At 47.5% G+C, this 25027-nt stretch overlaps 1 protein-coding gene and 1 pseudogene across 3 annotated transcripts in view; one reads left to right on the forward strand and one right to left on the reverse strand.

Moving 5' to 3' along the window:
- LOC114155863 (ephrin type-A receptor 7-like) overlaps positions 1-9801 on the forward strand; it is an 82443-nt gene extending 72642 nt beyond the window's left edge. Inside the window, exons 9-18 of one of the 3 annotated variants that reach the window (XM_028035945.1) lie at positions 2461-2516; positions 3059-3184; positions 3908-4093; positions 5012-5073; positions 5180-5296; positions 5757-5843; positions 5921-6073; positions 7984-8174; positions 8257-8421; positions 8979-9801. In XM_028035945.1, coding sequence (XP_027891746.1) covers positions 2461-2516; positions 3059-3184; positions 3908-4093; positions 5012-5073; positions 5180-5296; positions 5757-5843; positions 5921-6073; positions 7984-8174; positions 8257-8421; positions 8979-9093 — 1258 coding nt within the window. In that variant the 3' untranslated portion in view covers positions 9094-9801. Of the gene's footprint in view, positions 1-2460; positions 2908-3058; positions 3185-3907; positions 4094-5011; positions 5074-5179; positions 5297-5756; positions 5844-5920; positions 6074-7983; positions 8175-8256; positions 8422-8978 lie in introns of those variants that run through there. The other 2 variants (XM_028035947.1, XM_028035946.1) reach the window with 2 other exon arrangements.
- Positions 9802-13896: 4095 nt separating this feature from the next.
- On the reverse strand, positions 13897-24501 carry LOC114155864 (prolyl endopeptidase-like; annotated as a pseudogene).
- Between the last annotated feature and the right edge of the window lie 526 nt (positions 24502-25027).

Here is a 25027-nt window from a genome sequence, read left to right on the forward strand (position 1 = left end):
GTAATCAGCTGGTTGCTAAATGAGCTCCTCTGATTGGTCAGAACTGAACGCTGCTTCCATCATCCACAGCGAAGTGAGTTCACCCTGCAGGCTGGGAAGCTTTTCTTTTTCCATAAATCATTCTTTAAATGAACCTTTCTGCCTCATCCTCCCATCATACAATCTGTCATCGCAGAACAATAATTAGATTGAAAGTTTAAAGCCGAGTAAAAACATCCTTTCTCCTGCGGCGACTCAATTCTACATAAAACTTTCTCCACATTAACATAAAACACAGGATTAGTCACAGATTACACAGCCCACGTTTAAAAAATGAGATTTAATAAAAATAAGAGTTTAGAGCTCTTTTAAAAGAAAATTTACTTTTTAAACCTCGAAAGGTTTTAGGTAATTTATTCCATTCGTAAATATGGCCACTGCGGCGGTCTGTTTACAGCGGTAAAGATGGCCGCCGTAGCGCTCTGTTTACGGTGGTAAAGATGGCTGCCGTAGCGCTCTGTTTACGGTGGTAAAGATGGCTGCCTAGGCGGTAAAGATGGCCGCCGTCTCTGGATGGATTGTAAAGTTGCTGAGAGCAGATGGTCAGCAGATGATGGAAGCTGATAGAAAACTAACTGCTAACAGCTACGGCCTTTAGTGGAGCTGCAGCCGCTGACCCGGTTCTGACCCGGTTCTGTTTGGATGTGCAGTCGGACCAGGACTGGTGGGGTCGGGACGTGATGCGTTCACTGATTTCTTTCAGCTGTTCATATTTATCAGACGTCGTTTCCGTCCAGATTTACCGTCTGCTGCAGAATTACGACGCATTTCTCACACTGATGACAAACATCAGATAAAATGTGATGTGACCGTTTGAAAACTATCGGATACGATGTTGTAGTTCCACAAATGGAAGCGGGACAGACTGGATTTCTTCCTTTGGATGAAAAGATCGGAACGGGCCGATCAGACCGCTGAGAAGAAGTTGGATTCGTCGCCTGGTGGGTGAATTCATGTGAGCTGAGGAGAGGAAGAGCAGCGGACGCATCCGGGTGATGCAGAAGTCCTGAAAACTGGGTGAAGTTTGAGAGAAAGGAGACACACAGCAGGTCTCTGACACACACACACACACACACACACACACACACACACACACACACACACACACACACACACTGAGCATCGGAGCTTGACTGAGTCGGATCGATCCGGAGTTTTGGAGCGTTGCTCCATCCCTCTTCAGGAAGCTCAGGCTTGGCTGGTCAGGGATTGTTTTTCTGTTCACTGACCACAACTAGCTGTGTGTGTGTGTGTGTGTGTGTGTGTGTGTGTTTGAGGAGCTGAAGGAAAAACAAAGAAGCAGGATATTAAAGTTGAGGTTCTGTGATGGAAACTGGACCGGACCAGCAGATTGCAGGGAGCAGCTGAGGTCAGAACCGTCAGGAGGATCAGCTGATCTCTGATGATCTCAGCTGGATCACATCAACCTGCAGGACAAATCGCTGCGGCTGGACAGACGCTGGTGGAGCCAGAAGGAAAAGTTTCCAGCTGCTTGAATTCATCGTTAGAAAATCAGATCTGAAATTCTGAAGGAAACTAAAGCTGAATTTTCTGTTTCGCTCATTTGGTCTCATTCATTTTATTCCTGATTTTTTCTGTTGAACTGCTTTTGTTCCAAAACACAGAGATACAAACTGTGGGACATTCAGGCTCCATTGTTCACACTAAGCCCTGTTCAGTCCATTGTAACTCCAGTCCGTTTAGAAAGTCCGGTTCGGTTGGTGAGGTGTGAACGCTAGTTGACCTCTGACCTCTGGTCCTCCAAATCTCATTCTGAGTTCAGTTGAAATAAACTCTGGTTCAGTTTGAATGGGAACACTAAGCGGACCGGAGACCGCTCCAAAAGCAGGAAGTGGACTACAATGCAGGGCATTCTGGGTAAATACAACCACAGCTAACATGTTAGCCTAGCGCTAGCAGCAGAAATGGTTCCTGGTCTTTAGCCAAAGACTAAAGAGAAATCCTCCAACACTAAAACCTGATGCTACGCCCCCTGCTGGTCTGGAGGATTTCCGTTTGGTGGCGCCAGTTTGCAGCATTTCAGACATTTTGTGGTTGAAGCATTTTTTTTATGTGCAGCGTTTTTCTGTTAGATTTTTTTGTTTTGGAGTTTTACATTCTTCTTGTTTTTTCAGCTCATTCCTCCGTTTTTTAGCCACCGCAGGTCATGACCTCCATCTGGTTTCTGCAGAACGATCATAAACTGAGTTTAACGACACAGCAGCATCCATAATCCATAATCACCTCCTCATTCACATCGTTTGTGTTGTTCAGATTATAAATCTGTGGGCCAGAATGAAATGTTCTGGAGGTTTAATCCAGGTTCTCCCCTCAGAGCCGGTTCTTCGGCTCTAATTAATCTGTGGTTCTGACCCGTGGTTCTGTGGTTCTGACCCGTGGTTCTGTTGTCTCTCTCTGCAGACAGTGCGGCTACAGCAAAGCCTCCCAGGAGGGAGACGAGGAGCTCTACTTCCAGTGTGAGTCCTGAATCAGAGCCGATGTTTCGGATCAAACTAACGTTAACGTCAGAGACGCATCGGATCGGCAGGATCGACCTCTGGAAGGTCAAACTGCAGGTTCCCAGTCAGATTCAAGTCCAGACTTTCACTTGTCAAGTATTTTATTCTAGATTCTGGTGCAAGTATCTTATTACATTTGAAATGAGACAAAATGACCTTAACAATAAAATTTCAGCTTGTTTTCGGTCAGTAGTTACTGAGTATTAAAGGGGCGGTGTCGTAAAATCGAGTCTTTAGAAAAACATGAAGCCTCCTCTCTGTAGCTGATTAGATTCTCTGCAGAGTTTCCAGACAGAAAGAAATGATGAGAGTCTGGTTCTGGTTCTGATTGGATCATAGCGCCTCATGCTGAACAATCAGAGCCGCTCTTTGTGTTCTACTGATGGAGCGAGGCGGCGCCAGGGATCACCTGTTCACTTCCTGTCAACGATGTGTGTTTCCTGTCTCAGTTCCTCTGACCCGGTTCTGTTTAACCAGCTCTGGGCTTCTCTGTGATCCAGTTAAGATCCCGACACGGCGGACCTACATCGACCCGGAGACGTGTGAAGACCTGCTGCAGGCCGTCCACGCCTTCGCCAAGGAGCTGGACAACCAGAGCATCAAGATAGAGAGGATCGTCCACACAGGTACCGAGTTCTGGCTGACTGGACCAGAATCTGACCGGATCTGATCCGACTCCACAGATAGAACCGCACCGCTCCGTTAGCTTGTTACGGCTTGTAGAGCCAAGAGGGGAAACTGTGGATTCATCTTTCAGAGTCACGTTGTCTTCATTAGTAACGTCAGTTTCAGCCTGCTGACGAAACATTTAGTTTGTAAATGTTGACACTGAAGCTAAATATTTAGTTTCAAATTAAAGATTTAGCTCAGAGTATTTAGCTTGTAAACTAAATGCTTAGTATGCAAGCTACATATTTATCTAACCAAATATTTACTTTAGAGCTAAATATTAAATTTAAGCTAAATATTTAGTAGGTAAGCTAAACTCTTAGCACTGAGCTAGCTAAATATTTACACAAACTGCATATTTACTTTTCTAACTAAATATTTAGTTTGAAACTGACATTTATAAATCTGTGAACAACCTCAAAGTTTAGTACAGTGAAGATCGAATCATAAAAGTGCCGTGTTTCTGTTAAAGCTCTTCATTATTTCTGCGTTATGTTTTCACCTGAACCATAACGCGAAGCCGCTGCTGCCTCTGACCTCAAGGTGGCGCTGTCCATTTCCTCCCATTAACCCTGAAGTTTATCAGATCGATTCCTGGTAATAAATCTGTGTTTTCCCTCATAGCCGTGTGGAAAACGCTGAGCTGAAGCTGTGCCTCTGCGCCGTGTCGCCCCCTGCAGGTGACTTTGGGGAGGTGTGCCGCGGCTGCCTGAAGCTGCCCAGTAAGCGCGAGCTGCCGGTCGCCATCCGGACGCTGCGGGCCGGCTGCTCCGACAAGCAGCGCCGCTCCTTCCTGAGCGAGGCCGGCATCCTGGGCCAGTTCGACCACGCCAACATCATCCGGCTGGAGGGCGTCATCACCACCGGTGAGCCGGGGTCAGGGGTCGGCTCTGTGGGGGCAGGGGAGGGGGATGGGGGGGCAGAGGAGCTGCAAATAGCAGCAGCTGCAGATGTGGAGGATCCAGTAATTGGTGCTTCAGAAGCAGCAGGAGCTGAGATGCTCTTCAGTCCCTCCCACCGCCTCTCTCTCACACACACACGCACGCACACACACACACACACGCACGCACACACACACACACACACACACAGCCCTCCACCTGCCTCCCTCCCCCGAAACACCTGCTCTCTCTCTCTCCTGCTCGCCCACACCCTCTTGTTGTCAGACGACAAAATCTCCTGTTTTCCATCACTGAAGCCCCAACGCTCCAGTTCCTCTGATTGGACCAGATCAGTTCTCTGAATCAGTTCTCTGAATCAGTTCTCTGGTTCAGTTCTTTAGTTCAGTTCTCTGGATCAGTTCTTTAGTTCAGTTCTCTGAATCAGTTCTCTGGATCAGTTCTCCGGTCCGAGCCTGGAACACGGATCCATGTAGAACTCCAGCTGCAGGAACCAGCTGCACCTCTGGATCGTCTGAGTCTGGAGGCTTAACTATGGAGGACTGATCCTGCCAAAACTGCCATTAGATGTAGAAATAAATAAATAAATGTGTGTGTGTGTGATGTTGATGTTGGAGATGAACACTAATTCAATCAGGCAAAACATTATGACCACTTTCAGGGGAATAACACTGGTTCTTTTCATCATGGCCGCCGTCAGTCGGTCCGGCAGGAAGTCAACGTTTTCTGGTGCCGATTCATTCTGTCTAGAAAAGTTTCTGTTTCTGCAGGATAAAGATGAATCAGTTTGTTTCTGCTCTCATCTCCTCCTGCTGGGTTCCTGAACCCGACCTCTGAGTTTAACCCAGCAGAACCAACTGGACCCGTTTCTCTCTGTGTCTTCAGGAAACACGATGATGATCGTGGAGGAGAGCATGACCAACGGAGCCATGGACTCCTTCCTCAGGGTACGGCTCCACACTCGCTCATGTTTTTGCCCTCACGACCTTGATGACTTTGATGACCTTGACGAAGGAGCTTTGAGCTAGCTAACGCCGCCTGGTGTCTCCTCAGAAACACGAAGGCCAGCTGAGCGTCATGCAGCTGATGGACATGCTGACCGGAGTGGCTTCAGGGATGAAATATCTTACTGAGATGGGATTCGTTCACAAACGGCTGGCAGCGCACAAGGTGAGGCGGGAGGAGGTCACTTCCTGTCTCCAACAGGAAGTTAGCTTCAACAAGGTTTCAAAGAAAGAATCAAAATATATGAACTTTAGAGAACATTAAACCATAAACATTCATGTAGAACTCTAACATGTGGCAAACATCTAATGTGCTACTGGCACAGCTAACGTTTCAATTAGCAATTTTATTAACATTTAGCGCAATTAGCTTCCCCTAAATAAAATTTCTAATTCTAAACTGCTAATTTACTTTTCTGTTTTTCAGCTAATGTTTATTATTAATGGTTTATGATTAGCTATGCTAACTATTTATCTAGCATTTTAGCTGTTTAGCTTGCATGCTAGCTGTTTAGCTAGTGTGTTAGCTGTTTATCTTGTGTGTTAGCTGTTCAGCTAGCGTGCTAGCCAGTGGTTGTGTCTGTAGAGGCAGAATAACCTCAGATCTGTCATCGGGTTCCTCTCAGGTTCTGGTGAACTCCAACCTGACCTGCAAGGTGTCGGGCTTCAGGCCGCTTCAGGAGGAAAAGATCGACTCCATCTACACCACGCTGGTGAGAGGCGGAGCTTCACTGCAGCTGGCTCTGAGCGCTGACCCCTGATCTTTACACCCCGTTTGTTCTCCCTGCAGCACGGAGGGAAGAGCGTGGTTCTGTGGACCGCCCCGGAGGCCATCCAGTACCGCCGCTTCTCCTCGGCCTCCGACGTCTGGAGCTTCGGCATCGTCATGTGGGAGGTCATGTCCTACGGAGAGAGGCCCTACTGGGACATGGGCACCCAGGATGTGAGTCGGTTCCCCTCCCCAACCCGCTGCTGTTTCCTGACCCAAATGGAGTCTGAGCCTCTCCAGCTGCGTGACTAATCCTGCTTCCCTTAAGGACACTCGGACCGCCTCGGTACCGACCCGATTCTCCTCTTCTCTCTCTAAAGAGCTGAAAACCTTCAGCTTCCCCAGCTGAACCAGAACCAGAACCTTTAATGCAGCTGAACCAGAACCAGGAAGCAGTTCTTTCTCTGCTGCAGACGGACATGCAGCAGATCCGGTCCGGAGTCACAGTCTGGAGTTTTATTTTTGGGTTTTTATTGTTTTTGTTTTGGGTTTTTATGGTTTATGGTTTTCATTTTGGGGTTTCTTGGTCGGTGGAGCAGAACGGTTTCGGCTCCACAGGAAAACCCTGCAGATTTTTCCGCTGCTGCGTTTCCCAGAGTTCACTGCAAAAACACAAAATCTTACCAAGTAATTTTGATTTAGTTTCTAGAGATTCAAATGTCCTTGAAATCAGACAAAACTAACCTTCCAGTAACTTTTCAGCAGGATGTCGTAGTTTGTTTTCAGTCAATAATTCCTTATTAATGTTGATGAAAAGTGTTGGGTGTGATTTTGTGGTTTTGCAGTGTTCAGAGTTAATATGCATGAGTTGCTGCGCAGCATCAGGCTCCTCCTCTGACCTTCCTGCTGACCTTTGGTGAAGTTTCCTCTCAGTCGCCGTTCGATGATCAAACTTTCCAATTGAGAGGTGAAAGGTGAAGCTTGTAGAGCAGCAGAGATATTAATCCACTTTAAATGGAGACATTATATCATAAGCGGGTTTCTGCTGGACCCGTCCGCCTGCGATCCGCCGTGGCCTTTCCCCGGCGCCGCTGATTAAATGGAAATGTCAGGAGCTGAGGAGCGTTTTATGAAAGCTCAGATGGAGGGTTTATGAAATGATGCTGCTGATCGTTTGTTTACTGCAGCAGAGGAGGAACCAGGGCTGCAGCTACGCAGGGGCAGGAGGGGCCACCGGCCCCGAACTCATGTCCTTCACTCAGATTTATTAAAAATAATCACTGAAGCCTGTTTGCAGATAAATAGATATTAATTCACCTGAAATATATAACTTGTAAATACAATGTTGGGTCCAGCAATTAATGGTGATTAGTTAACAATTATTTCAATAACCTATTAAACTAGTAATTGATTAATTAGAGGCTCTAACAAAGAGCAACACAATCACAGCAGCAATGAAGCCGAAACTCAAACAGTTTTTTACATTTTGAATAAATGTAAAAAGGAATGTAAAATAAAAGGAATTATTGACTGAAAACAAACTACGACATCCTGCTGAAAAGTTACTGTTCGTTTTAACCCAGAACTAGTTTCAGCTTCATCTGGTTCAGATCGGATCTTTGTGGTTCTCCTCATGTTCCCATCAGAACTCAGAGCTTTTCCACCTGAGCTCAAAAAGGAAGAAATCCAGACGGTATTTTGGGTTTTAAAGGTTCTGGTTCTGTTCGCCAGCCAGCAGGAGGAAATGAAACTGATAACAGAAACTAAAACGTTGAGATATTCCCAATGGGAGGCTGCTGGTTGGTCCAGGAGCAGCAGGTGTCCGGTCCGGTCCGGTCCGGTCTGGTCCGGTTAGCAGCCGGTTCTGGAGAAACTGCTGGCATTAGGAAGAGGAAACTGGAAGCTCAGTCCCAGGAGTTATTAATGACCCCCAAGATGTTTTCTGTAAACAAAGGTTAGAGGTCATTTAATAAAGTTTTTAAGTAGGACAACACACACACACACACACACACAGCTCTGCTGTCCCTCACGTATGAAGCTAATTATAGATGAAGTGGTGGAGAATTTCTCACCTGACTTCCTGTGTGTGTGTGTGTGTGTGTGTGTGTGTGTGTGTGTGTGTGTGTGTGTGTGTGTGTGTGCAGGTCATAAAGGCCATTGAGGACGGCTTCAGGCTGCCGGCTCCGGTCAACTGCCCCCCCCACCTGCACCAGCTGATGCTGGACTGCTGGCAGAAGGAGCGGGCGGAGCGGCCCGGCTTCAGCCAGATCCACTCGGCGCTCAGTAAGAGCGTCCGCTCTCCGGACGGCATCGGCTCGTCCACGCTGGCGCGCAGGTTGGGACGCGGCGGCGGCGGCGGCGGCTCGCCAGAGGCTGCCGGGCTGATTTCTAATGTTTCCGTCGTTTTGCTCCCGCAGGACGCTGAGCTCGTCCATCTCCCTGGCCGAGCGGCCGCTGCCCTCCTTCCCGTCCTTCAGCTCGGTGGGAGAGTGGCTGGACGCCGTGGACATGAGCCGCTACAAGGACAACTTCACCGCTGCAGGATACTGCTACCTGGAGTCTGTGGCTCGCATGACCGTACAGTGAGTGGCTTCAGTAACACCTGAGGGATGCTACGGCACGCTGTAGGGACAAAATTAGGAATATGGTGCCACCAGCGGAATCTACTGTCATCCATTCTAAAGAAAGCTACTGGTCTAGCTAGCATTAGCATTGGAGAGGCTAACGAGTAGCATTCTACTTCCTCTAGTAGCCATTAGCAGAGGAAGAGAATGTTTGCTGGGTTTTTTTAGTCATCCAGCATCAACTGCATTAGCCTTCAATAGCCTAGCATTAGCATTGGAAAGCTTAAAGTTAGCCTATGGGAGGCTGATGTTAGGATTGATGTGATGTGATGGTGTTAGGAAGTAGCCAATCCAGTGGCTACATTATTCCCAGCATGCTAGTCCTTAGCCTCTCCAAAGCTAACAGTAGCTAGTAGTTTCCTTCTCAGCGAAGCCAGCTGATCTTTGATTAGGTCTTAGAATGGATGTAACCTCCCGCTGCATGGAAGTAGCCGCCGCCTGGTGTGTGATAGTCTTAGTTTAGTCACTAATGGCGCGCCGTAGGCCGTAGCTTCTGAGTGTCTGTGTCTCTGCAGAGACGTGCTGAGCCTGGGCGTCACCTCCCTGGACCACCAGAAGCTGATCCTGGCCGCCATCCAGACGCTGCGGGCGCAGGTGATCCAGATGCACGGCCGGGGGGTCCAGGTCTGACCGGGGGGTCCAGGTCTGACCGGGACTCACCTGGCTGCGGCTGCGGCGCCTCACACAGGTGTGCAGGAGGAGACGAGCGGGGAGCGTCCGCCCTGGAGGACAGGCCAGCGGACGCTTGACTCCTCTTCCATTCCTTCATCCCTTCTTCCTGTTTTCAAGAGGAGGTGAGTGGCGCGACCCAAGGACCCCAAAGGAGTGATGTCATGTGACCTTTGTGACCTCTGCCGCTCCCTCTGGCCAATCAGAGCCCCGGACGGACAGGTTTGGTGGAATGTCCCTTTATGACAAACCTTGGCAGAAGGACTCGTGTTTCCACGTTGATCTGACCGACCAACTGGAGCGGGCCTTGTGGGCGGGGCTTCAGTGGTGGCCCAATCAGAAACAGACGCTGGAAAATGTTGAAACTGTCGGGTTTTTCTTCTCCTTGGTGCTTTTTCCTGGTTTTCTTTGTGCTGGACGTCATTTCAGTAACAGTCCTCATGTTTCTGTGTTTACAGGTTCAGCTCAAAAAACTGGAATATCAGAAAAAATTCCGTTTTTTCTGTCAGATTTCAGAAACTTCTTGTAATTCTGATGATTAAACCTCAGAGAAGGAAAAGCCAAAGTTGGATCTGAACATTGAGAAGTGGTGGCGTGACACCAAGACGCTGAAGGAGCTCGTTGTTCAGAGTTCTGTATCCAAGCATATTAACGGAAGATTGAGTGGAAGGAAAAAGTGTGGTAGGAAAAGATGCCGCAGCAACAGGGAGAATCTGGAGGAACTGAGAGAAAAAAGACAAAAATGTTTCCCAGAATTCTGATATTTCTGCTTAAAATATCATCTTATTGATCTCATGTAATATTCTAATTTTCTGAGAGACAAAATTTTGGGTTTTTAATACTTTATTTATCTATTTATTTTAATATTCAGATTTTCTGTGACAATTTTTTGTCTCCTATTTATTTCATTTTATTTGATTTTCTTGTTATGATTTTCTGACACTGAATTTCAGGTTTTTTTGTTCATTTATTAATATTAGATTTTCTGAGACAATAAATTTTGGGATTTCAGTCTTTAATTCATTTTTTTAAATAATTTGAATGTTCAGGTTTTCTGTGAGTTTTTGGGATTTCAGGCTCTTGTTTTACTTTATTTAATGTTTATTATTTTTTATGTGAAGCAGATTTTGGATTTTCATTCTGAGCCAAAATCATTAGAACTACTAGAAAGAAAAGATTAAAATATTTCACTCTGTGTGTGAAATATGATTGATTGATTGATTGATTGATTGATTGATTGATTGATCAGACAGGGACAGAAATGTTTTTCAGTTCGTGGTGTTTTCCAGGCGCTGCGCCCCCTGGGGGCCGTCCTGCTGTAAACATATTTATCCATATTTATTGTCTCCACAGAGAAAGGTTTTATTCGTCCGGTTCTGTTGGGTTTGGACTCGGAACCGGCAGAGGGATGTTTGAACTGTCGGTACACAGTATCTGTGCGTTCCTGAACTTTAACTGGACTCGCTGGTTCTGTGGCAGCCTGTGTGATTCCTGCTGTAATAATGATGTTGTTGCACTTCTTCTTCTCCTCCTCCTCCTCCTCCTCCTCCTCCTCTGCGCGGTGAGCTCACGGTCCGGGTCGTTTGGGTTTCTTCTTCTTCACTCAGCCCAGCTCCACGTTTCCAGTTTTGATGTTTAATACTGTAAATATGTATCTGAAATGCCAAATCTATTTTTATAATTTGTTTGAATAACGTGTTGATCTAATATCTGCTCACCGTGGAAAAGTTTTACTGGTTACATTTGGAATATAAAACAGATTGATAATCATTTTTACCTGACTGAAGGAAATCTGATGGCTGTTGCAATATTTAAACGTGTTATTAAAAAAGTCCAACACCAGCAGCCGGTTCCGCCTCTTCAGATGCTGAATCAACTCAGAGTAAAAAAATTAAGCAACGTTTCGGTTATTTAGTCTCAGAGGAAAAACTCACCACGATATTCATCGTTGATAATATTTAGCTTTAACATTTATTTTCCATTTATTTTTAGCCTCATATATTCAACTAGCCAACTAAATAATTAGGTTGCTAGCTAAACGTTGAGCTAGCTGCTAGCTCTTTATTTCAGACTAAAACTTTTTAGATTTACATTCCAGGTATTTTGGAAAGTCCAAAGATAATTGGACCGACTTGTGATTTTATTTTCCTTGGAGTTTGTGACGTGAAGCCGGAAGGAAGCGACGCGCTGAGGACCGGAAGAACTGAATGCTAACTGGAGCCCAGTATGACGTCACGTCCTGCAGAGATCCTCCCTGAAGACGCAGATTGCGTCACCTGGTCACGTGACCGCAGGAAGTGACCGGAAGTGCAGATGATGTTTGCGTGGGAAGCGCAGCAGCAACTGAGGTCACAGTGAATAAAAACACAATGACGTCATCATCTTTCTGTCATAAAGGTGCAGCAGCGATCAATACTCTGAATATTAGCTCTTATTGGAGTTTCATCTGTGGAGCCGCCCACGCAGGACGCCGCTTTCATCCACTCCCACTGAACCCACTGAACCCAGACAGCAACTTACTAACTGCAACTGTTCAGCGGGAAATGTGAAGCTGCCGCCATCTTTTTCAAACCGGAAACCTGAGTCTGTTCAGTCTGTTAGCATCAGAGCAGCTCAACAGCTAAACACTTAAACTAGGTCTGACACGATTAATCAATTATTGAAACAATATCAACTCATTTATTAATCGGTTAATCATTAACTGGAGCATTCAGTGTTTCTGTTTGGCTTCATTGCTGCTCTGACTTGGTGTTTGACTGGAAATCGTCTTGAGTTTAATGAATAATCGATTACTAAATTAGTAATATTTCAATAATTGATTAATCACAACTAATCGTTTCAGAGACACTAATTGCATGTCTTTGGACTGAGGGAGGAAGCCAGAGAACCCACAGCCCAAGGAGAACACAGTTCTGGTTCTGGGTTCTGGTCTGGTTATGATATAACTCCTCATCAGAGACGACAACGACCTGGACTACAGAGAGGAGGTGGAGCAGCTGGTGGACTGGTGCAGAGACAACAGCCTGATCCTGAACGTTGACAAGACGAAGGAGATGATCGTCGACTTCAGGAAGAACCGGCCCAGCCACGCTCCACTGGTCATCAACAGCTCGGCTGTGGAGGTGGTCAGCAGCACCAAATTCCTGGGGGTGCACATCACTAACGACCTCACCTGGACTGTGAACACCACGTCTCTGGCCAAGAGGGCACAGAAACGTTTGTATTTCCTGCGGAGGATGAGAAGAGCACACCTGCCCCCGCCCATCCTCAAGACGTTCTACAGAAGCACCATAGAGAGCATTCTGACCAGCTGCCTCTCTGTGTGGTGTGGAGGCTGCAGCGCCTCCGACTGGAAGAACGTGAGGAGAGTGGTGCGGACAGCAGAGAGGATCATCCGGGCCCCCCTTCCCTCCATTCAGGACATTTCATCCCAGCGCTGCGTGTCCCGAGGCCGAAACATCGTCAGTGACCCCTCACACCCCCACCATGGACTGTTCTCCCTGCTGCCCTCTGGAAACAGGTTCTGCAGCATCCGGTGCAGGTCCACCAGGTTCTGAAACAGCTTTTTCCCACTTGCCATCAGACTGCTGAACTCTTAACTGGACTGCACTCAAAAACTGGTCTCCACTTCATACCTTGCACATGTACAGAGCTAAGTAACTTCTATTTTACTGTCAGTCCTGCACTTTATATTTTATATTCATATTTATATTCATATTTTATACTGTATTTTATTTTATTCTGGAGTAACCTCACAACATTGGAAGCTCAAAAACATTGTCCTGAGCCGTATACAATGAAATTTGGTTCTGTATTCACCCTGTGCATGCAAAATGACAATAAAGTCAGTCGAAGTCTAACTGGTTTTCCTCTGTTCTGTTCGGGTCGGCGAGGAGCCGCCGGGCTCCAGGGAGAGCAGATTAACGGAGCGCAGGTCCATCGCTAAGCTGCTGTGAAGGAGAAACTTCTAAAGTTCTGATCCGGTCTGGTCCGGTCTGCTCGGCAGCCCAAAGCGGCTTTAGGAGCTAATCTGAGCTTCGTGGAGGAGAAACTGAATGAAGGAGATGAAGGCTTGGAGTTCCTCAGGGATCCTGCTGCGGCCCGGCCCGGCCCGTTCCCCTCATTATTCTCGCCTTTGTCTTCAGAACCTCATTCAGAACCAGATTCAGAACCTGCGGCCCGGCGGCGCTCTGCCTGCTAATCCTCCACCAGACGCTTCAGGATGACATCAGATTAAACTGAGCGACCCGCCAGAACCAACAGCACCGCAGAGACCCTGCTCACCGCTTCACCTCTGACCCCTGAGCGCCGCCGCTGCTGGAGCTGCTTCTGCAGAGACACGCTGCCATCCAGTGGCTGCTGACGGCACTGCAGCAGAACTTCATTCACCAAATGTGATTTATGGAGCGATTCAGATTCTTGCTGCAGTTTATTACAAAATAATCCAGCTGAAACTGCTCCAGACTGTTGCCATGGTAACTGAAATCCTTCAGAGGTTTCCTGCAACCAGCAGCTGCAGATTCATCTCAGCAGAACTCAAAGAAAAGTTTTCTGGATCAACGTCAAGACCAGCTGCACTGCAAAAACACGTCATACCAAGTAATTTAGTGCAAATGTCTCAGAAAACTATAAAACAAGACAAACTAACTCAGTAACGTTTCAGTGAGACATTAAATTACTAATTCCACTGGCAGATCATTTAAATTCTCACAGGAAAATGTCTGAAGTGAAATAATCTGCAAGAAGTGAATATTTTGAAATGTCTTATTTTTAAAGAGTCACGTTTTATTTTTGTTTTTAGGTTTTAAAATTAAGAAAAACATGAAACTTTTGCAGAAAATAAAGATGGATGTTTCCATCTGTGGGATGAAAAATAGATCTAAATATCACAAGTTTTTTTTTAATGTAATTTTGTCCTGGAAGATCAATTTACTGCAGGAAAAAATGCTTAAACAATCAAGTTATTAAATTTACATTTAAAACTGTATTTTATTATAGTGAGTCAAAGATTGAAACTTTTTTTCCGGTTCTGATCCTGAATCTACACTGAAAAAATAAAACAACAGATCCAAATTAAATTGAGTTAATTTGTTAGTTTGTCCAAAATATCAAGTTTCTTAAGGTGTCATGGTAAACAAATGTAAATAAAGTAAATCTGACAAACTTAATTTGAATAAATGTTTTACAGTTGGATCATGTTTTTCTTTGTTCAGTGTAGATCCCTCAGTGGATCTCTGGATCTCTTCCTGACTCTGGACCAGCGGAGGTTTTACTGAAGGTGGACAGCTTTCATTCAGAGCCGGATCTGGACTCTGAGCTTCAGTCCTTCCAGTGGAGCTGCAGCGTCTCGGCGATGAAGGCGAAGATGTGCGTGTCCTCCAGGATGGCCTTGGCCGTGGGCTTCCCGGCGCCGTGTCCGCTGCGGGTGTCGACGCGCAGCATCAGCGGCCGGCGCTGCTGCGGGCTGCCGCCCACGCCGCGCTGCAGCGCCGCGCAGAACTTCAGCGTGTGCAGCGGAACCACGCGGTCGTCGTGGTCCGCCGTCAGCAGCAGGACGGCCGGGTACTGCGGGCCGGAGTACGGCGCCTCCGGCAGGTTGTGGAGGGGAGAGTACCTGCAGACAGGACAGAGTCCAGACCCGTTCTGCTGGTTCTGATGCAGACTGGGCTGCTCAAACCAGCCCGGAGGTTCTACAGCACCTGAAGGTCCGGGGGCCAAATACGGCCCGCCGTAACTTTCTGTGTGGCCCTCAGACGGCAAATTCCATCAATCTGTCGCTTCAGGTTTTCACCAAAATGCACAAAGAATCAACATGTTTTCCTGCCTGACGGGTTTTGATGGTTTTTGATGTTTTTTGCTGGTTTTTTGCTGGTTTTTGACGGGTTTTGATGGTTTTTGCTGGTTTTTTCTCACTGCTTGAGTTTTCCATGAAACTAAAACTCAAAGATTTTATAACTACAGTTCAGCCAAAATACACTTTTTAATTTCTCTGCAGACTCTGGACAAATGACGCATTTTAATAAAAGTTAGAACTAATTTACAGAAAGTCTGGAATTTCATGCAAAATGATAAAGAATAGATAAAAAAATACTTTAGTAAACTGCGAACAATATAATATAATTAGTGAATATATTGCAGTATTTATCCTAAAATTAATACATTCTGCCATCTTGGTTTTTGTTTTTAATTTCTAAATGTTTTAGTGATGTAACTGCAAACTGAACTCGGCCTGCAGGTGGTGCTCTTTCTCACCTGAACTCCTCGGCCATAATCCATTGGTTACATATTTAATTCACAAACTAAATATTTAGCTTCTAAATGTAATATTTAGTTTGGAACCTAAATGTTTAGATCTGAGCTAAACATTCAGTTTGAAAAATAGATATTTAGTTTGGAATTAAATATTTATTTTGAAAGTAAATATTTAGTGAGCAAAATAAAAACCATTATTTTAGACTAAATGAAATATTTATTTCTCAAACTAAATTATTAGCTCAGACTTCAGCTGGTTAGTTGGAACCTCACTAACTTCCTAACTAAATATTTAGTTTGGAGCAGAAACTTTCATAAATGAAGGAATAAAATGGTGAAAATATTAAAACTTAAAAATGAACATTAGCATTTCTTTAATTATTGCTGTTATTTGACTCTAAATAACCAAAACATTTAAGCAAAGCAAAAAATCTAAACATTTAATGTCAGTAAAAACTTCAATACATATCTATATATCTATATATATATAGATATATATATATATAGATATAGATATATATATATATATAGATATAGATATATATATATATATAGATATAGATATATATAAACTAAATCTAATGTGAAATCCTAAAGGGAAAAGTTCAGAAATATTTCAGCCGTTTGAAGTTTTAGGATATTCATGTTTCTGAGGACAGAGAGGTTCTGGTTCTGTTCTGGTTCTGCTCCTGGTTCTGCTCTGTTCTGGTTCTGTTCCTGTTCCTGGTTCTGTTCTGGTTCTGCTCTGTTCTGGTTCTGTTCCTGGTTCTGTTCCTGTTCCTGGTTGTAGTTCTGTTCCTGGTTCTGGTTCTGTTCTGGTTCTGCTCCTGGTTCTGTTCTGGTTCTGCTCTGTTCTGGTTCTGTTCCTGGTTGTAGTTCTGTTCCTGGTTCTGGTTCTGTTCCTGGTTCTGTTCTGGTTCTAGTTCTGTTCCTGGTTCTGGTTCTGTTCTGGTTCTAGTTCTGTTCCTGGTTCTGTTCTGGTTCTGTTCCTGGTTCTGGTTCTGTTCTGGTTCTTACTTGATGAGCCACTGGAACTGCTCCGGGTCGTCTGCGCAGCCGTAGTCGGTGGTCCAGGCGTGTCCGATGGTGAACTTGTGGAACTTCAACATGTCCAGAACTCCGACCTCGGCGACGACGCATCCGAACAGCTGCGGCCGCTGGATCATGCAGGCGGCTGCAACAGAACCAGCAGAACTTCACCGAGTCCGGAACAGAGCAGCGGCAGCAAGAAAACCAAACCGGAAGGTTTTGACTATTTTCACTCAAATGTTTCTGCTTCAGTAAAATGTTGGGGAACCAAGATGGCCGCCCGGCTGACCCGGAGAGCACGGCGGGAGAAAAGGAAATATTCCATGAATTGCTCAAACATCGGCAGCCCTACAACACCCCGGTGAAGGTTCTGCAGAACCGGGTCCAGAACCCGACTCACCGACCAGCAGGCCGCCGTTGGACGCTCCGTTGATGGCGATCCGGCTGGCCGAGGTGAACCGCTCCCGGATCAGGAACTCCGCCGCGCTCTGGAAGTCGTCGAAGCAGTTCTGCTTCCGCTCCAAGGTTCCGGCTGCAGACGGAGAACATCTTTAGAACAGAACCGGAACCAGAGCCGGGTCCAGAACCAGAGCCGGCGGGTACCTTTGTGCCAGGTGAGGCCGTACTCTCCGCCGCCCCGGATGTTGGCCACGGCCAGAACTCCGCCCAGGTGTCTCACGAACAGCAGGTAGGCCACACTGGGTCAGAACCAGAATCACAACTGAGACCCGGATCCCGATACCGACACGTTCAAATCGCTGAGAAGAAAGAAACATTCGAACCGGACCGGCCGCTGGTCCAGAACCGGGTTGCAACACAAAGCGGCCCGGTTCTGGTCCAGAACCCGTTCGGAACCGGCCGATGTGGCTCACTTGTAGTACGGCTGGATGGAGTTCTCGAAGCCGCCGTAGCCGTACAGGAAGACCGGGTTGGTTCCGTCCCGCTTCAGGTCCCGGGAGTGGACCAGGAACATGGGAACGCTGGTTCCGTCCTTACTGGGGTAGAAAACCTGGGAGAGACGCACGGGTCGGAACCGACCCGGCTCTGGTGGGTTATAGGAGACTGACAGGTCAGAACCGAAGAGAACCTCCGATCCGTGAGGTCCAGAATCCATCAGAACTTGGGGAGAATTTCAGGTTCTACAGAAATGAGTCATCTGGGCTCAGTGTTGACCCGTCAGAACCAGGTAAACGGACTGAACCGTCCAGAACATTAAGGATGGACTGACTTCACTGAAACCAGTCCATTTTCTACCAGAACTTTCCAAAGATTCCTAAGAAAAACGCTGGTTCTGGTCCAGTTTCTCCTGGTTCTGGCTCAGTTCTGCTGGTTCTGGCTTAGTTCTGCTGGTTCTGGTCCAGTTTCTCCTGGTTCTGGCTGAGTTCTGCTGGTTCTGGTCCAGTTTCTCCTGGTTCTGGCTTAGTTCTGCTGGTTCTGGTCCAGTTTCTGCTGGTCGTGGCTGAGTTATTCTGGTTCTGGTCCAGTTTCTCCTGGTTCTGGCTTAGTTCTGCTGGTTCTGGTCCAGTTTCTCCTGGTTCTGGCTGAGTTATTCTGGTTCTGGTCCAGTTTCTGCTTGGCTGCAGTTGCTGCTTTTCACCAGCAGGTGGAAATGTTTCCTCACAGATCGGCCTGGTTCTGTTTGGACCCGGAATCATCTGGATCTGTTCTGATCAGCCAGCTGACCCAAAGCCAGTAGAACCAGGAAGAACCCAGTTAGAACTTCAGGGGTCGGATCGGACCTCCTGCTGGGTTTCTGAGACCCGACAGAACCAGCAGGTTCGAACAGCAGAACCTCAGGCTTAAACATAAAATCTCATTTTTCTTTGACCAGAACCGATTTGTGATTTAAATTTTTAAAATATCGATTTCTTTTCTAAAATGGAAATAAAAGTTTGAGGGCAGGAAACGTTCAGTGCCTTTGGTACTGGCCCTTTAAGACTTTATCTCCGGATTATTCTGACTTTGTTGTTGAGTTGATCAAACTTAAGTAAACAGAAGCTGTAAAAACAAGATGGCCGCCCTGACATCACTCTGAGCCACGGACGGGATTGGTGGAAAAATGGACCAAAAGTTCAAATGATCAAGAAAATGTGTTTCTGTCCCGGTTCTGGCCGAACCTTCGGGTCGGGTCCAGGTGTCCAGAAGGGGGCGGAGCTCACCTGGCTGGTCAGGAAGTCCTCCTGGTTGATTGCCTTTGACCTCGACCTCCCTGAAGACCCGGGGCTCCGGGTCGGGCCGGCTCAGGTCGCAGTGGTAGATGATCCCTGATGGAGAGCAGAGGGTCAGCTGGAGGCAGGGGGTCAGAGGTCAGAGGTCAGCGGTGGTTTACCCGGCGTGGTGAAGGAGGTGAACTTGTAGAAGAACTCTGAGTGTTTCTTCTTGCAGCTGACCCCGGCGACGGTTCCCACGTCCAGCGGCAGCTCCTGCAGCAGGCGGCCGCTGCTCAGCTCGAACAGCTGCAGCACGTCCTTCACGTCGTGGACGTAGTTCACCAGCAGGTGGCGCTGGTTCACACAGGAGACGAAGCCTGCAGGCCAGAGGGCAGAGGTCAGGTCGGATCCAGAGGTCAGAGGGGAAGAAACTGAAACTGTTATAAATTCAGAGCTTCTGCAGTTTGATCTGATTCCCTCCACCGGCGTGGACGCAGCCGCTGGCGTCTGAGACCAGTTTCGCTTTCCGCAGAGTTTCCTCTGGCCACCACTTCCTGGTCTCTGTGGTCGGTCGTCATGGAAACGCCGGCCAGGAATTCACAGAAAGGCTTTCGCAACGCTCCGGACTGCGGTTCTGAGGACGAGAGCTCTGCGTATGTCTGCTGCTGGCGGACTTTTCCCTTCATTCCCGGCACCGGAACCAGCCGAAGGGCGGGACCGGGCTGAACCGGGCCGGGCCGGGCGGCTGCTCACCCAGGACGTCCTTCTCGTGCTGCGGGATCAGCGTTGGTCCAGTTCTGCTGGTCCGGGTTCTGGATGTCGATGTTGATGAGGCGGGTAGCGCGGCGCGTCCAGGTTGGAGCGGAACGTGAACACGCTGCCCTCGTTGGTCACGTAGGAGTACTGCGCCTCGAAGTTGTCCACCAGCCGGACCCACGGCAGCAGACCTGCAGAACCAGAACACTTTCACAACCACACAGCAGGAAGTGGCCACAGCCGGCGCCGAAACCTCCCACAACACAACAAGGTCCGCAGGCCGAACTGGAGTTTCATCAGCTGCACACAGAGAACCCAACAGAACCAACAGAACCTCTGCAGAACCCAGCCAGCGAAGCAACTGCTGCTGAACATCATCATAAAGATTTTTATCAGGATTAATTCACATTTTCATCAATTATTTTAATGATTAATCGATTGGATCAGAAAATTGCCACTTTCTTTAGATTTTTCATTTAACTGCTGTTTTATACAATATTAGAAAAATGTTAAAAGATCCAAATAAAGAAATCATTTTGTTTCTTTAAATGAGAAAATCAACATTAGATGTCTAAAAGTCAACAGCAGCGTTTCCATAGCGACCGTTTGATCTGCAGATAAAAATCCTTCTAACTTCAACCTGTGAAAGTTCAGGCTGAAGATCAGAACCGAGCAGAACCGACCTGCTGATTATTGTTTTCATCAACTGATTCATAATTAGATCATAAAGTCCTTGAAGAGTCAAAGAAGTTTTTAATCTTAAATCTTTATATTTTACAGTGTTGCTTCACTACTGATTGTTGGTTCGCTCCAGTTAACTATGGATTAATTATCTCAATAATCGATTAATCGTGATGTAATCGTTCCACCGTAATGGAAATTCTGCTTCAGAAACCAGGAAACGTCGTGTTTATTCAGGAAGAAATAAATGGGATGAGTCAAAGTCGCCGGCAGCAAAGTTCCACCTGAGTCGTGGTTGCAGAACGCAACAGAACCGGTCCGGTGCCGGGATTTCTGTGGGAGGAGAACGACTCCAGAGGAAAAACAAGTGAAGGAGTGGTGACCGCGGAGGGAAGCCACCGGCGAAAACGACGCAGGGGCACACCGAGCAGAGCAGAGAACAGAGGCAGGCAGGCAGGCAGGCACGCAGGGAGGCAGGCAGGCACGCAGGCAGGTGAAACGCAGGCAGGCAGGCAGGCAGGAACGCAGGCAGGCAGCAGGCAGGAACGCAGGCAGGAACGCAGGGCAGGCAGGAACGCAGGCAGGCACGCAGAACGCAGGCAGGCAGGCAGGCAGGAACGCAGGCAGGCAGGAACGCAGCAGGCACAGGAACGCGGCAGGAGCAGGCAGGAACGCAGGCAGGCAGGCAGGCAGAACGCAGGCGGCAGGAACGCAGGCAGCATTAAACGCATTCAGGCACTCATGTAACTCAGTCATTCATCATTCATTAATCATTCATCATTAACTCATTCATTCACTCATTAACTCATTCATTCATTCATTCATTCACTCAGGTTCACATTTTCTCAGAGTTTCATCCTGAAGTTTCTTCACTTGTTGAAATTCTTGTTGTTCCTCAGAAACTCAGAAGCTTCACTAACATGAACCGAAGCAGAGCAGCTGCTGCAGTCCGGTCCGGTACGGTCCAGTCAGGTCCGGTCCAGTCTGGTCCAGTCCGGTCCGGTCCGGTCAGCCCGGTCTGGTCCGGTCCAGTCCAGTATGGTCAGCCCGGGTCCGGTCCGGTTCCCAGTCAGCCCGGTCCGGTCTGGTATCCAGGGATCCTGACCCACCTTGGATCCCGTCCGGAAGCGCCTGCAGGTCGGCAGTACCAGAGCCGGTTTGACGGGTCGGCAGCCCTCGGTGACTGGACAGAACCGCGTACCGGCCGTCATCTGAGACCTGCAGCAGAAACCCGAACACGCAGCGTCAGCCGGGTCCAAAACCCAGAAGAACTAAACCTGGAACCGGATTCTCTAACGAGTCGAACCTGGAAAGTTTCAGATCTGCAGAAATTCACACCAAAACAACCTTAAATATTTGGACCCACTGACGCACCAGAACCATAACCAGAACCAGGTTGACACAGAAATCAGAGTTTTTTCTCCAGGTCATTAAACACAGCAGAACTAGATCTGGTTCCGACCCGATATGAACCAGTTTGGACCGGTTCTGATCCGTAAATATTTTATGAAAATGTCTGAATCAGGTTGGTTCTGATTGGACCCTGGACTGGTTCTGGGCCCATAATTAGTGGTTGTGGGATGAAAACCAGAATCGGTTATTACTCTGCAGGGTTCTGATGGTTCTGGTGGTCTGGTGGTCCGGCCCGTCTCAGAGTGAATGCACTTGGTTTTGGTTTCTGGATCAGAACCTGGTTCTGGTCGGACTCACCGTAAACCGAGCTGTGCCATTTGGGATGGTCCGGGAACTCGGGCCACCAGAACGTCGTCGGACTGCTCGGTCCGATCCGATGGTAAGAAGAGCTTCTGGTTGATGTTGGATGTCGTGGTCTCGGTGCCTGAGGGACGACAGGAAACTGGTTTACTCTGGTTCTGTAGGTCGGGGTTCTGATCTGGAGCCAGACCTGGGCGGTTTCTGGTTTGTTGTCAGAACCAGATCCGGGTCGGTGCGTGGTTCTGACCGTCAGCCTTGCCGTCCTGACGCGGATAGCAGTTGTAGAAAGAAAACGCCGCCGGGCGTCGTGGGGTCCAGGCCAGGCAGCTGAACTTGACCCGCTCCCAGAACATCGGGCAGCGGCGCCAGACCGACCGGGTCAGGAAGCGCAGCGTGACCCAGTCTGACCCGGCAACTGCTCAGCCCGTACGCCAAAGTACTCACACTCCTCAGGACAGCCGGCCCACTGAGGAGACAGAGGATTAGAGCGGTTCTGGAGCGGTTCTTGCAGCGGTTCTGAGCCGGACTCACTCTTCAGCGCCACGGTTCCGTCTTCAGAGAGCGAGTTCGGGTCAAAGAACACGGAGGCCGGCGCGTCCAGCGAGTCCTGGACGTACAGAACGTCCTGGTTCTGGAGGCCGCGTTGTGGAAGTAGAAATACCTGCAGGGAGAATCTGGAATAATCTGGAATGTCTGATCTGGAATAATCTGGAATAAAATGTGTAAACCTCCAGAGTTCGTGTAGAACGCCGTCGCTCCTGAACTGGATGAAAACCAGTTCAGGTTCAGTTAAAATCACATTTTTATTACATTTATTTCATTAAATTCTTATTTTCTGCTTTAAACTGAAGTTTAAAACACTTGAAGGTTTTCTGACACCAAACCTGATCAACTTGACCAGTTAGCTTCTCCTGTTAGCATGGGAACGCTTCAAAATAAAATAACTTTATTAACAAACCAATAAAACTAATAAATAAATATACAAGAATAAAGTTGCAGTTTTATGACTAATATTATTATTACAACTTCATTCTCATTATTTTGACTTTATTCTTCTACAAGTTTATTCTCTTAATACTATGACTTCATTATGGTAGTATTTTATTTTTATTAATATGTTACTTTGTTACATTTCATTTAAAATGCTGCAATAATTTTAACATTTTGTTAAAATTATTTCTGTTTTAAACCTTCAGGATCATCTGAACCAGAGAGCTGAACTTTTTACAGTGTTTACTGCATAACGCTGTAAAAACTCAGATATAAATAATTGTTTTAAAATAAATATTGTTCTTATAAATGGTACATAATATAAATATTACAGAAGCTTCCTGAACCGCTCGGCCCAAATAAAATGAATTAATTTTCTGCTGTTAAACTCAGGTTACATCTAGAAAAGATTTATTTCACATTTTTAAATGTTTTCATGATCAACTAAATAAAAATAAAACATTTTTAATTAGAATGTGGACTTGTTCTGAACTCCGAGTTCAACCAGAGTTTTCTGTGTGGGAAGAGAACGGGATCCGGTTCGGATCCGGTTCGGACCCGGTCCAGACCCGGGTCGGCCCGGCTGCTGTGTACCTGGACCCCCGCTTGTAGGGGCAGCTGAACTTGGGGTAGTCGTAGAGCTCGGTGAGGCGCTGCTGGAACCGGGCCCGGACCGCGCAGCCCTCCAGGTACGGCATGGTCAGCTGGTTCTGCTCCTCCACGAACGCCTGCGCAGCCAACAGATCGGATCAGACCCGAAACCACTGGGGGGGGGTTCTGCAGGAAGAGGGCGTTACCATGGTTTCCGGGCTGTCCGGGTCCTCCAGCCAGGCGTAAGGATCCGGGATCTTGGTTCCGTGGTAATCATCCACCTGTTCCACAAACAAACAATCAGAGTCTGGCTCTGAAACGGATCTTCTGGTTCCGGATGTTCCGTTGGTACCGAGAAGCTCTGAGCAAAAACTGTGCAGCAGCAGCTTCACACCAAACCTGCAGGCTGAACGAAACGGCGCCAGGACGAAGCTTTGGGGCTCCAAACCGGATCACAGGGAGACTCACAGAGTCAAAGGTTCAGGCTGCAGGATGGAAAAGTTCTACCTTCCACCAAGTTTTACCAGCGGAGGAGAGCAACAATCTGACGTCATTAAATCAGAGCAAGAAGAGCCTGAACCTCCATTTAGTTACTTCAGGTCATACAACTGAACTATGAACATGAACACATTTTTTTAACTGACTGAACTGGATTGAGAACCAGTTCTTTGGGAGGATGAACTGGTTTAAACTGTGGTGGTTCAGGATCCGGCCCTGGGCCCCCGGGCCCCTGGATCCGGCCCTGGGCCCCAAGGACCCTGGATCCGGCCCTGGCCCGGTTCTGCTCTGGTCTGAGCCTGGCTCTCCTGCACCCAAACCGTCCGGATCAGAACCAGGAAGGGAAAGTGAAAGCGGGTCGGAAGCTCCTCTTCCTGCAGCTCCAAAACTGATTATTGATAATTAATTATCAGTAATGATGCTGGTTTCTGCCTGAGCTCCGACCCGGAGCCTCCCTCAGCCTCTACCTGTCTCGCTGCGCACCTGAGCAGCAGACCCGAACCGAACCGAACCGAACCGAGCCGAGCCGAGCCGAGCCCAGCAGGCCGGACTCACCTGGTTCAGGTCTCTCCGGGCTTCGGGGTATCTGAACGCCATCACGCCGCTGGGGGTCCGGGGCCTCTAATGTCGGTCGGAACCAGCGGACTCTGAACCTCCGGGCTGAACAGAAAGTGAAACTTTCAGGCCGGCAGACAGGAAGTGACGTTGTCAGCCAGGACCGTAGATCCCGTCGCTCGGGGATTCTGGCGCAGTTTCAGCCGCAGGAGGAGCGAAGTTCTGGGCGGCAGAGCGAGGACCAGCTGGAAGGGTTCGGTTCTGGTTCAGATTTTCCGGTTTTATCTCAGAATAAAGTCCAAATGTTGAGGAAAAAGTCTGAGATTAAAGAAACATTATTGTAATAACTGATTGTTGTTATCAGATGTTAACATGATGAAACATTTTTTAATTTATTTTTACATTTTATTCTAAACCAGGGTGTCCAACGTGCGGCCCGCGGGCCACCGGCGGCCCTCAGGATGGCTTTGGACGGCCTGGTTCTGGTCTTCCAGTTCGGCTGGTTTGAAAGTTATGATGAAATTTTTAAACATGATTCACATCTTAAAATGAAAACTTCAAGTTTTTTGCTTTCAGTTTAACTTCTCAGTAAAAACATCCAGGAGCTTTTACAGAAAGAACCAGAACCAGAACCAGTTCATGTAACCAGAAAGAAAAATAACCAATCTAAAGAATAAAAG

This window comes from Xiphophorus couchianus, chromosome 13 (assembly GCF_001444195.1).
Source record: "Xiphophorus couchianus chromosome 13, X_couchianus-1.0, whole genome shotgun sequence".
In the NCBI taxonomy this organism is placed as follows: Eukaryota; Metazoa; Chordata; class Actinopteri; order Cyprinodontiformes; family Poeciliidae; genus Xiphophorus; species Xiphophorus couchianus.